A 13691-nucleotide genomic window follows, 5' to 3' on the forward strand; every position below is an offset into this window, starting at 1 on the left:
TAAAAACAGAGTTTCCTTTTTCCAGGCAACTAATAAGTGGGGGGGGGGGGGGGGGGGGGGGAACGGAACCCTCCTCACCCCCCCCCCCCCCCCCCCGAAGAAAGTCTACCGCACCGCGAACGAAATGGAATTTATATAGAAAATATATACTTTTAACAGTGTCGTCGTTGTCGTCCCCAGAAATTTTAGTCCGCCCCCCCCCTCAAATTTCAAGTGCCCCCCCCCCCCCCTCGGAGAAAAATGTCTGGAATAAACACAGCGCCCCCGATCTTTTCAAATCAGGGAGGTGGGGGCGCATTTTCACCAACGCGTATACTTATATATAGGTCTAAATAGATCGCTACGCCTTTTGTATATAGTTAATGTAATCTAATCAAAGTTATCAATTATTAGGTACTTTGTAATAATTTCACATTTTTGCGCCCCCTTACGAACAGCGCCCTAGGCGCAGTGTTTCTTCCAGACTTTTTTCTTCGGGGGGGCACTTGAAATTTTCGGGGGGGGGGGGGCGGTAGACTTTCTTCGGGGGAGCGGACACTGTTAAAAGTATATATTTTCTATATAAATTATATAAATTTCATTTCGTTCGGGGGGGGGGGGTAAAAAATTTTCGGGGGGGGGGGGGCTTCGCTCCCCCGAAGAGATGCCTGGAAGAAACTCTGTCTAGGCGACCGCCTAGTTCGCCTTATTGGTAGCGCTGGCCCTGTTTCCGAACCACTTGTATTTGTATACTGATTTGTGGGGTTAGTTCTCGTTGTACACACCCTTTTATAAACAGGCAGAATAGAATAATAGTGTTATGTTACAGGCTGCCAAAGGAGGTTTTTTCAGGCAGCTTTCCGGGAGAGGGGCAATACCCCCCCCCCCTCCCCCCGGACGACAGAGATGAAAAATATAATTTAGATGGAAAATTTATAATTTTAAAGCAGTGTTGTCGTCGTCTCCCAGAAATTTTAACTGTGCCCCTACCCCATCGCGAAAGTGTCAAGTTCGGTTTTCTCCCCCATCCCGGAGAAAAATGTCTAAAAGAAACCTTGCCTGCCGAGACGCGGGGCTTCCGTGAGTGGAAGTGGGAAGTGATTACGACCTAGTCATGATGACCTTCAACTTACACATATTAAGAAGGTCAAGAAGACTAAAAAAATAACAGATATCTTTAAAACAAAAGTGACAATAAATTTGCAGCGATCGATATCCTAGATAATATATGCTATTGGAACTAAAAGTCGATATGTTAACAAAGTAACTCTATTTACTGACACAGCAAGTGAAAACTTTACCAAAACAAGAAACCCTGTGTCTGTGGCGTCACAGAGCTGGGGCGTAGGGTTCGGTTTGCGCCGGGTCAAAACGATGTTGGATCCAGTAAAAATATATAATTGTAGGAGGAGATGAGTGACACCAATCATAACATGTAAGTTTATTGATAGGTGTGGGGTGACACCCCCCCCCCCCCAGTTATCGCATCGAGTTCCATCCCCGCCCTAGTGACGCCATCGCCCTGGGTTGCATAACACATATTGCATGTGCTTGACAAACGTCGTGAAAAGAAGAAAATGATACATGACCAAGACATAGTAAGTCAGTACAGGTAATTCATTAAGCCATAATTTTTAAAATATGACATAAGGGGTCATCCATAAATGACGTCACGCTTTTTTGACGATTTTTACCTCCCCCCCCCCCTCCGTCACACGTCGTAACAAAAAGCCAGACCCCCCCCCCCCCTAAAATGGCGTCACACCTTAGCCTCCACCCCCCCCCCCCCTCAAAATTGCTGATACATTTTTCTTTAAAACATCGATATTTTTCCAAAATCTTGTCAGAACTTTGTCAACATAGAGTATTTTGATCAATTACTATTATAGTTTATTAAAAACGTTTTCTAAAACGCGAAATAACAGCTAAAACTCGTTTTCTAAGATTGATTTTTTTATAATCCAAAAAAAGTGACGTCACACAATCTGAACCCCCCCCCCCTTCCCCCTCATCACACACCGTCACAGAATAACGGACCTCCCTCCTCGCTACGAGTGTGACATCATTTATGGACGACCCCTAAGTGAAAGAGACATCATAGAACTACCATGATACAGGATAAAAAAAATAATTTATATAAACAAGCAACGTTTTAATAACAAGCTTTTAAATAATTATGCACTTAAAAGAAGAAAATAAAGAATTTTCATTAAGTAGGCCTATATAATAATGAACCACTATTTATAAGACTAAAAAGAAAATTGTGGGTAGCTTCTCAAACTTAAATTTAGTAAAGTTATTCAATACATAACATATACTTTTAGTGACCCACTAATATATAGCGCGGAAAATTAGTCAAATTTGATGATATATATTGTATTGTCATTAGGTTTTTGACCACCGGCCAAGTTTGAAACGAATCGGACAGTTAGAAGTGGTCAAACTTTCGCACGGTAGTTTCGAACCATGACGGATGAAGACAAAAGCATGAGGAAGCAAGCTAGTTAAATAAAAGTTTGTAAAAAAAAAAAGCTTGTAAAAATTGAACACTTCTAACTGACGATCAAGACTTTTTAAAAGGTATGATAGAATAGTAGTTAAGTGTTAGATCTAATTATATTGTAGTTGACAGAGAGTGACGTAGTTGACGAAGGCAGGATTTTATTATGACAGGGGGTGGGTTCAAATGTTTTCTATTTAATCATTTTCTTAAGGACGACTCCATACGCAAAATACTTTCAATATTTTTGCGAATCAGCTGAGTTATCGCAAGCACCTGATGTGTTGTGGGCCCGGAATAATATTTTTTTTTTATAAATATGGGCATGGAAAATAAATGAACGTCGTTTAATAATATTATTATGTAATTATATCAATTAATGTTTAATGGTTTCATTCAATTTTCAGCACCAATTATTTCTAAATAATATAGCTAAAAATCTTTTACGATTATTATAATTTAGATCTAGACAAAGTCTAGAATCAAGCTTTTCTTTCAATTTGTCAAATCATTGTCTACCATTACCAATATACCAAAAAGGCTACCCTGGCTATGAACTTTTCCTTTTGACCGCATCCACTTCCGGGGTGACGTCATTAAATGGCGTTTTGATGGCTTAAAAGTTGAGAAGGAAGTGCTTTGAAAGTTTGATTGTAGATAGTCTAGTTTATTAATCATTCCTGTAAGCTCTTTCATACCGGCAGCTGGATTATATTGGGGAGTAGATAGATGGATATGTATCGTTTCTAAATTAGCTTTTGTATTTTACTTGTTAGTGTGTAGTGCCAGATCATCAACTAAATAAAATTATGAACGGATTATCGTTCAGTGAGCTCTGTTGCCTTTTTTGTTGCCCACCTTGCCCGTCTCGAATCGCGGCCAAGCTTGCATTTCTACCACCTGAAAAAACATACGACCTTATATCAGATGAAACAGGATCTCGGTACAGTTTACATTTAACAGAAAGAGCAGAATGGCAGTACAGTCAACGAGAGCTTGACAATATTGAGGTTTTTTATACCAGAACAACAAAAAATAACAGGATTGTGTGTATGTTTGCTAGGTGCTCAACAAATGCCAAGTTTACTATTTTATTTAGTCATGGAAATGCAGTTGATCTCGGACAGATGAGCAGCTTTTATATTGGTCTAGGATCAAGAATAAACTGTAATATTTTCAGTTTTGATTACTCAGGGTATGGCGCCAGTGGAGGTAAGCCTTCTGAGAAAAATATCTATGCAGACATTGATGCAGCTTGGCAGGCTTTGAGAACCAGATATGGGATAAGCCCACAAAATATTATCCTGTATGGTCAAAGTATAGGTACTGTGCCTACCATAGACCTTGCCTCTCGTTATGAAGTAGGAGCTGTCATTCTTCATTCACCACTGATGTCTGGCATGAGGGTTGCCTTTCCTGAAACTAAAAGAACTTGGTTCTTTGATGCTTTTCCCAGGTTAGTGCTAACATTTAAGAATATCAATATTGCTTAAACAGTTGTGATGTTAATAATTAGCTTATAGGCCTAGGTTTTGCAGGTACAATACTTTATTTAGATGTCAACACAATTGATATCAGATTGTTCCATGAGAATCTGAACTAGTAATGTCAAAAACTTTTAGTAGTCTATCCTAATTTCATTCAACTCCCTGGACAACTTTTCAAAGTAAAATCTAGTTGTTATGAAATCCTTCATATGTTGTAGTTTATAAAGCATATTCCACTTGTAGTTAGTTACATTTGATTTGTCAAAAACTAAGAGCACATACAATAGCATATTTTTATACTTCTACCTGGGTGACAGAATTAGGGGTCATCCATAAATGACGTCACACTCGTAGGGGGGAGGGGGGGGTCCGTAATTTTGTGACGATGTGTGATGAGGGGGAGGGGGGGGGTCAGATGTTGCGACGTCACATTTTTGCATTATAAAAAAGCAATGTTAGAAAACGAATTTTAGACGTTATTTCGCGTTTTAGATAACTGTTTTAATAAATTGTAATAGTTTAGACAAGATTTTGGAAAAATATCTATGTTTTTAAAAAATTCAACTGCAATTTTGAGGGGGGTTGTAGGTTGAGGTGTGACGTCATTTTAGGGGGGGGGGGTCTGGCTTTTTGTGACGACGTGTGACGGAGGGGAGGGGGGAGGTAAAAATCGTCAAAAAAAGCTTGACGTCATTTATGGATGACCCCTTACCTAAACTTATTTTAGTTGGCATCTGTTTATAGGCCCCTATTCATTCATCATAATAAAATAATACTTCCTTGGATAACAAAAATAAAAAATGTGAATACAGCAATGATCCCATGCTCTTCATTTGATACATTCAATTTAATCTGTATGCAGATAGCTGATAGTGGTTTTACACTACAGTTTCTCATGTACATGCTGAACAATACATTTACATACAAATTGTTATTAAACAATAATGCAAATAACTAAGAATAGTAGAATAAATTTAGACATGATAAGTTAAGTTCCCCTTTAATACTCAACGGATCCATAGAAGATAAAGTAGATTCCATGTTTCCTGACCTCAACACATGAAGAGGTTAGTGTGTTCAGTATGATGCCCAGCTGTCTTTATTTTCTCTAAGTTGAGTCATGTACCCATCAAAGCTGAGTGGACTTTGGGCCATCCTGCAGTCCTGAGTCTGGATTGTGCATGATGTAAAATGTCTATTGACTGACTTCTTCCGTCTTTAACAAATCATGTATACCTTATAATAATTTAAGTAAAATATTTTTTTATTTCTAGATACCCACATTTCTTCTTATTAAACCAGATGTTAAAGAAAGCTAAACAGTATAAAATGTATATTGCTCTTATTATATATTGATTTCACTAATTATCATTAATATATTTTCTCATTTAGCATAGACAAAGTGCCCAAAATCACATCACCTGTCTTAGTCATTCATGGAACAGAAGATGAAGTGATTGATTTCTCCCATGGTTTAACAATTTATGAGCGTTGCCCTCGCACAGTGGAGCCACTTTGGGTTGAAGGTGCTGGACACAATGATGTAGAACTTTATGGACAGTATCTCGACAGACTGAAACAGTTTATCAACGTGGAGCTAGCTGTCAATTGACTAGCAGCCACAGAGGAAATTGTTCAAGACGGACAAGACACCGCACAGGAAGAGTCGGAGATAACTGTTCCTGAGGCACCGGATGCTACAGCTGATGAAGAAGACATTTCCTCCTCACAGCAGAAAGCACAGGCCACCTTGTCCTTACAGCTGCCTCCACCTGAGGAGAGAGTTGTATGACGGTAGCTATAGACATTAGCACCAACACTCTTTTGACTCCATTACTTGTCATGTTCATCAAACTTCGTTACATGGAAAGTGAAATTTATAGTATTTGATATAATTTAAAAAATTTACTTGTTTTTAAAATTTGCCTCTGCGTTTTGTATAACTAAATCTTAAATAAAGAATTCTTCCATCCATTCCTTTGATAGTTTGTCTTACTCAAGTGTTCATTTTAATAATAATTCTATTAAAAAGTGGCATTTCAAAGCAAAAAGAAAATTTTGAATTTAAATTTCATATTTCAATTTTAAATAACATAAGATGAACATGATATTAATGTTGTTAAAATGAGCTTGAATTATTTTCCTCTGTGAGCAAGATATTATTTTTTGGACTACACTATTACATTCATATACATTTTTTGTTACTTTTCAAAAAGTACTATGAATGAAGATGTTTGTGTGTTAACGCCATGACATTTCATATACAATTGTTTGTGAAATCTATTTTCTGGAATACAAGCTTGGTGGGTGGATTCATGATTGTTGCTCCACATCTTATTATCTATTGATGTGAATGGTATTTATTACATACTTAATTCCAAAGTCTTTTAGTCTACCCTTACTCCAACATTCACAAAATTAAATACATTTTTGTCCTGTGACAGAAACAATTTTTAATGAAAACACATCAAGTTTTGTGGGGTAATTGCCTAGTAGAAATTAACTTATGAAGCTTATATTATGGTATTGTGAAAATCATGTTTGTATTTCTTTATTCGCCATTTGCAAAGTTAATTGAAAGTAAAGGAAAATATTGAAGCACATGGGGATTATATAATAATCAGACAACTTGTGCTTAAAATGAGATGATAAGCTTGTAATCCATGTCAGTATCAACTGGGACCAAAAGGTACAAGCTTTTAATTTATATTCAAATAATGTATTATCGTAGCTGAAAAATGTAATTTAAAGTTATTGAAAATTTGGTCATTTCGCTCAACAGAAGTCAATAGAAAGTGAACAAGTTTATTTAAAAACAACGTGACAGCAGAAATATAAAGTTGGGTATTTAGAGTTTTAGAAAAGTCATGTGTTGCATTAGATGTTAGGTTAACTTATCCCCCTTTACCACTTTCTATGTCAAGTATTGAGCTGACAATTACTTATGTTTTAACATTCTTCTGTGTACAGTACTTGTTATATTGTAATTTAGGAAGTGATGGTTACTTTATGTGAAAGGTTTAAAAGATCATTCTCATAAGCAAGTTAGGTGAGAATTTTATTTTGTTTACATTCATTTACTGTTCTAGTACTTAAATTAATGTCACTGAATGGCATCGCTTATACTTGTGCCGAGGTTTGACCCTATTAGATGCCACCAGTGTTGTTCGTTGTATTAGTCACGTTTGTGGAAACTGTGCAGTGTGATTCTTTTTCTTTTCTTTGTTTTATCATGTTGTTCAATTGCAGGAGGAGAATGAAAACACCACATAGTTTAATCATGGTTGTGAATTGAGAATATTTGAAATATATGGTTTGTAATTGTTAATATGTGAGTAACAAAAGTAGTCTGTTCAATATGTATATTAATAAGGATCCATAAACATAATGGAGAGCATCTTATTTTTTGTGCGTGCAAAGATCATTAACATTTTGATAAATCAGCTGGGTATGTGCTGGTTTATTCAAATATAAAATTTGTGTCTTGCAGTTTGTTAATAATTTTTATTTAAATTTCAACCGTGGATCAAAATGTGAAAGAACTTTCAACATTTTTAACATTTTATTCAACATTATACATTACAAAAATTATTACTTTTGTTCCAGTTTAATTTTTTTTTTTCTGTATTTGAATTTGTTTCTCCTGGTTCATTTTATAATACAATTTTGCTTGAATTGCTTTTGAGTAACATGATGTTTATCAAGAGAGAAGCAGGCTGTGCTCATGGTATAACTTATTCATGCTCAAAAAGTAGCTTAAGTATTTTTTATCAAGTGATTATTACCACATTATACATGAATTTACAAAAGTTTATGATCTATTAACTAATAACTGTAAAGTTAACATGTTTCAGGTAGTGTAGAATATTATTAGTAAAATTAAGTGATTTTTTTTTATAACTGTTCACTTAATATATTTTATTATTTGCTATTGAATCTTTAAAAATTTGCTAGTTATTTTTCCATTTAAGAATAACTTCTAGATCTGGGTATTCCTTTAAAAAAAATTAATAAAAAATATCGCCTAAAAAGATTGTGCAATATTTAATTGCTTTATGAGTGTTAAATCACCAGGAACTTGTGTCAGTTTAAAATGTGTGGTATTGCTTTTTGAAATGGTTGCTTTCTGGTTTGTTATGTTTGATGGTTTAGTTGCCTTACAGTTTCTTACGATAATTAATTGCAATAATTTTTCTACAACTAAATAGCTCAGTAAATTTCCTTCTTGTTAATAATTGTAATTGAACATTTACAAATGATTTTAGGCAAAGTTGATGATTTTACGTTTTTTTACTAACTTAAGTTTATAATCCGTTATATAAATGACTAACACATTTTCTATAATTTGACATTTCTTTATTTTATAGGTTTCTTATGGTAAAGATATTTTTTTTTGCTTGGTTTCATGTCTAAAAGATTATTTTTGCTGTCATTATGTTTCAAATTTTAAGTAACAGGCCTCTGTATTTAATGTCAATGAAGTATTTTAGATTGTTCATTTTATTGTGTTCTCTGCCTACATAAAGAATGTCACTTTTTTCTGTGTTTCTCAAATTATTCTTGTTAAAATAAAGGTTGTCTTTATACACAGCTGTGTGAAGAAATAATTCAAATGTGTCTCAGTCTAGCTAGTGTAATCTCACGGTTGATTGATTTCTTCGAATCTAAAGTATGATTTCAGAAATTAAAAAAACTAGATTTACTTTTTTGATTGCCATGTCTGTACTAGTCAAGGGGATGAACAAATATTGTTTTAATGGTCCATCTGGATGTGCACACTTTATTTAAATACGGTACATGGTTTCTTTGCAGGAGTAAAAATAGAAGAAAACTGTTTAAATTTATTTTTAAAAACAGTTATAATCAATCAATGCTACATATTTTTTCCCAATTTTAAACCATTTACAAAGTGACACATGTCAAAGAAATACTTTTCTGACCACATTCAGTTTTAGCAATTGAATTAATTGTATCAAATGATCCCTATTTTGTGATAGTGTTTTAGGGTTATTGTTCTAATTTTAGCCTAAATTTCACTGAAGTGTGGCACATCCATTGGGAAATCTGCTCAAAAAGTCAAATTTTGTGATTTACATTTTATGTTTAAAGATTTCTTCAACACAAAACTTACAAACTTGCTAAAATACTGTTAGATTACATCGCAATATAAACAAATCAAAATTTAAACTTCATTTAAATTTTTTTTCATCCAAAAAAAAAAAAGAATGTATAAATAAGCAAGGAAGCAAAGCAACTGTTAACTGTACCGTTAGATCCATAGTGATGGAGGACAACCATGTATTGTAAATGCCACTTGTTTTGTTTCAATTATTTAATGTTTCATGCTAATTTTTTAATTTTTACTTTTGTCTAAAAAAACTATTCTAACTTATCAAAACTATTATTATATAGCATTGTTGCTTTGTTAAACAGCTTGTAGTTTTTTTTTTTGTTACATCTATGCATTAATTTACACTTTTTATAGTGGTTAAACAGGCTAACTGTGTTTCATTTTTTACTTAAGGCAGATATTTGTTCAGTCTTTGAGCTAAAATTGGTTGTGTTGCCACTTTGTATTGTTATATAATGTAATGTTGAGAAATCTGTATATTATTTGATCTTTGTATTTTCACTGTGTGTATACTTAGGGATGGTAATTGTTTATTGTTAGTTTTGTATATTAGTTATTTATATTTAGTACTTATAAGCCATTTTTACTTATGTTGATACCAGCTTTTAAAATTATGCTCATTTTTTTGGTTTCATTTTGACAAAAAGCTCCAGTTTATATCACATTTCAGATTATGAATAAATGTGTAATATCATACTTTTTATATAGTAAAAGGTGTTTGTTTCAATGGCGTGTACACATTTGAAGTTTCTTAGTTGCAGCTTCTTCTCATAGGTAATTACATCTATTTAGACATTATAATATGTTAATTATAATATCAACTTTGTTGGTGTTTTTGTAAGAACAATTTAATTACCAAATTACAGCTCAAATAAAAAATTTTGTAATTGCATTTTTATGATTGGTTAGTTTTAAAAATCTCATTGTTCAATATTCTAAAGTTTAATTTTTGTAAGTATTCAATCTTAGATATATTTTAAATCACTTAAAGCTAAATATTTATGATCTCTTTTATTTATTGCTAATTATTTCCTTAGTTTATTGTTAGCTTTATTATAAAAATTAAGTTTTAAGAAAGCCTTATAGATTTTTCTTCATGCTTTTTTAAAATGATTGGCAAACCATATATTTAAAAAAATTGTATAAGTCTGTTACTCCAGATTTTAATTATTTCTTTATATGTTTAATGCTAATCTGTTATGTTATTTAGCTTGTTTTGGTATTATTTGCACTGCATGACAGTCCTTTGTATTTGTGTTATTTTACTTTTATTTCTTTTTCATATTTGCATTTTTGTAATTTCATACAAGGTTAAAAAGTTTAAAATATAAAAGTAAATATAATTAAAATCTTTACAGCCATTGAAATTTAAATCTATGATATTGCTTACTTAATTTTTCAAATCATCCAAAAGAATTTTTTTTCCCAAAATAATAAACAGTGGGTAGGGGGGTGTTAAAGCAATGAAGCAAGTTGAAAAAGAAAATAAGGTAATATGTTAACTTTTATAAAGAAAAATTTAGTAAATTTCTTCTGTGTTTATGTAAATTAAACATTGCCAAAACAGAACTGAACAAAATTAAGATGTTCATAGCACACTAGTATTTTACCCTGCCATTGTAGATAATGATAGAATGTGTGGGTTTTTTTGTGTTTGTGTGGAGACATTTAAAAATAAGCATAGATGTCTGTCTATTATTTGATTGATTCTAGTCTCACGTTTCTCATTTTTTAAAATGATCTTATAAAGTTGATGTTTTACATGATGATAGCATTATTATTTATCTGTGACAAAATGTGTTTTTTTTCTATTTGTTTTTTTGAAACTTATACATTAGTTTGTATGTTTTTGTGAAAAAAAAAATTAAAATTACTTTTTTTTTTTCAAATTCTTGAACATAAGTTTTGAGTCGTAAGTCAACTTACATCCACCCAGTTTACAAATGTTTGTGTAACATTTTTCTCTCCTTGTCCCACAGTGTCTCAAGTATACTGATTAAATATATATCTTTAAAATTTATATTATAACAATAATCATGTAAATATAAGAATGTTTAGATTAAGAAAATTATTTAGCCATCTTAAAAAGTTTTATTTTTTATTTATGTGCAAAAAGTTTGTATTAAGAAAATCTTCACCAGCTTCAGTAGTGTCAGCTTACCACATTGACCCTGTTTTATTCCATGTACCATATTTGATGAGGATATATCTTCATGTCTAAAATAGATTGGGTGGGGAGGAGAAGGATGAATGTCCTTCTAAATTTTTTTTTCTGTATCTTTTTTGTGTCATTTTGTGTGTGATTTCAGATGTTTTCAAAAAATTACTGTTATGCCACTGGATTTGAAAAATGTTAATAAATATTATAATTATGTGGTGATCCGTATTTTAGTGTCTTCTATTTAATGACCATCTATTAGGTTCTGTCTATAGTGATTTGTATATTATTGTCTTTATAATTTAATGATCATTTTATTAGGTTCTGTAAGGGCGCCATGGTCTAGCATAGCGCACTTGACTGCTGACCCAAAAGTCTCGAGTTCGAATCTGAGTTCAAGTCAGTAGAATGACCCTGAGTGCACCCAGCTCTGATTATTACCTAACTCCCGTTAGGGAAACAACGGCGGCTGGGTATAGTGCTGACCACATCATTGTCTTGTATGTTGAGGTAATTGAAACATAAACTCTACTTCATCTGCCCCATGTGTCTTGTGCTCTGTATCTGGTAATCTGTATCTTTGTGTCTTTATTTAAGGACCATTGAGTGGCCAACAAACCAAATTTCACGAATGTGAAGCTTCTACTACTGCCCTACCTCTGAGCTAAAGTCTGCCTCCGACAAAATCATTTTCACAACTATAATTCTTTAAAAAGTTACACTGAACTTTGCTAGTCAGGATTCCCCTTCAGTAAACATTCATCCCACTCAAGTGTGACTATGTTAGGTCAAGGTAAGCATGTCCTTCTCCCTTCGTCCCACCTATCCACATACATTATATATATATAAAAACATTAGAACAAGTCCTCGGTGCGACCATGTTCCCACTTACAGCATCTTGCATCAAGCAGGGTTTCTTCCAGACTTTATTCTTTCGGGGGGGGGGGGGGGGGCGGTAGATTTTTTTGGGGGCCGAAGAGATGCCTGTAAGAAACTCTGGTATCAAGACGTTTAAAATCGAATAAGTAATCTTAACGGTCAATAGTTGATCCGTACTGTCACTTCTAATTCACTGTAGGATTACAAAGAGCTACTGATCAAATGTCAGGATTATTGTAGACAACGCTCAAAGTAAAATACTACATTGAGGGACAAGTGGCTTTCAAATTCAAAATGTCTGTGTTAAACAATAGTGGTTTACTTGACGAAACTGCCTTTTTTGTCAACACATCTAGCAGCCTACTGCAGTGTTTCTATTTCTTCTAATGTCGATCATAAATCAAAGGATTAGCACAGAGGCGTTCCCGGATTTTTTTAGACGGGAGAGGTGAGTTGAGTGTGAAAAAAAGGGTTATCTTATTTTTAAAATTATTGGATCTAAAAGCAAAAAAAAAAAAAAAAAAGAAAAAAAGCTTTACTAAAGCATTTCACTATGGATGGGCCTAGCTAGAGGCGTAGGTAAGGGGATGGGGGGGGGGGGGGCGAGGACCGCACCAGGTGACACTATATGGGGGGGGAGGGGGGGGGGGGGAATTACACCAACGCAAAAGCTTGCACAAAGTTTACAGAAGTAAAATAGTTTCAGTTTAAATAATGTTTATAAGGTTAAATAGTTTAAAAAGTACAAATTCACGATCCCCACAACCATTCGCCGCATGCATAGGCCAACTATATGACGCAAATTTGTCTACTTTAGCAGCATTATTCTTTTTACTTTATAAAGTATACATAATCAACCACAGATCACCATTAGCATGGACCATTTTTTTCTCCATCTTATTACAAGGCCCACTAAGTTTATATATAGACGAATCAGCTGGCTAAGCCTAGATCTATTTTATGGGCTGCAGTAAATACAGTTGAAGTGTTAGTTTCTTCCGCTGTTGTTTTGTCTTCAGGCGAAATCGCCATAAAAATTGTCCAACAAGAAAAAACATTAATGTTAAGTTCAGCTGTTGCCAGATATAGACTAATGATCCTTTTGTTTCCGTGACTGCTGTAAAGTGTGTCCTCTATGTGATCACCTATCAGGCTATCTATAAATACAACAACTATTTAATGTAGATAGGCTATATAATGCCAATAATCCAGTTTTGATTATTAGTTTCAATTAATTTTACAAATCAGTTACTTGTGCCAAATTTGTCTATACCCGGTGTATGTATATACAACTAAAGAACAGACATATTTTATACCCTGCCACCAAAATAATATTGGTATTGTTCAGTAGCTCATTACTATGGGCGGTAACTGGGAGTGTTATCCCAGCCCCCCCCCCCCCCAATGTTGCATTTTCGTTTAGGTGTCACCCCTTTCCCTTGTATTATTTTAACGGGACAAAACTTTGTTTTGACAATACATTTTACATTTTTATTTTGTATTACCCCCCCCCCCCCCCAATGGTGTAACCCGTTGCAAACCGCACCCCCTACCTCC

General features: G+C 33.8%; 1 protein-coding gene across 1 annotated transcript; it reads left to right on the forward strand.

The window, feature by feature from the left end:
* Positions 1–3062: 3062 nt before the first annotated feature.
* LOC131941008 (alpha/beta hydrolase domain-containing protein 17B) lies at positions 3063–11477 on the forward strand. The gene is made up of 2 exons (XM_059299970.1): positions 3063–3935; positions 5359–11477. The coding sequence occupies exons 1-2, from the start codon at positions 3289–3291 to the stop codon at positions 5576–5578; spliced, it is 867 nt and encodes a 288-aa protein (XP_059155953.1). The 5' UTR covers positions 3063–3288; the 3' UTR covers positions 5579–11477.
* The last annotated feature ends 2214 nt before the right edge of the window (positions 11478–13691 follow it).

The sequence above is a fragment of the Physella acuta genome, unplaced genomic scaffold, assembly GCF_028476545.2.
Source record: "Physella acuta isolate Inbredline_101_S28 unplaced genomic scaffold, ASM2847654v3 ptg000339l, whole genome shotgun sequence".
Lineage (NCBI taxonomy): Eukaryota > Metazoa > Mollusca > Gastropoda > Physidae > Physella > Physella acuta.

Excerpts from the sequence above, each read along its gene's own strand:
- LOC131941008 (XM_059299970.1), top strand. The coding sequence starts at position 3,289 with ATGAACGGATTATCGTTCAGTGAGCTCTGTTGCCTTTTTTGTTGCCCA. Across the intron at positions 3,936-5,358 it reads TTCTTTGATGCTTTTCCCAG|CATAGACAAAGTGCCCAAAA; the intron begins GTTAGTGCTAAC and ends TTTCTCATTTAG.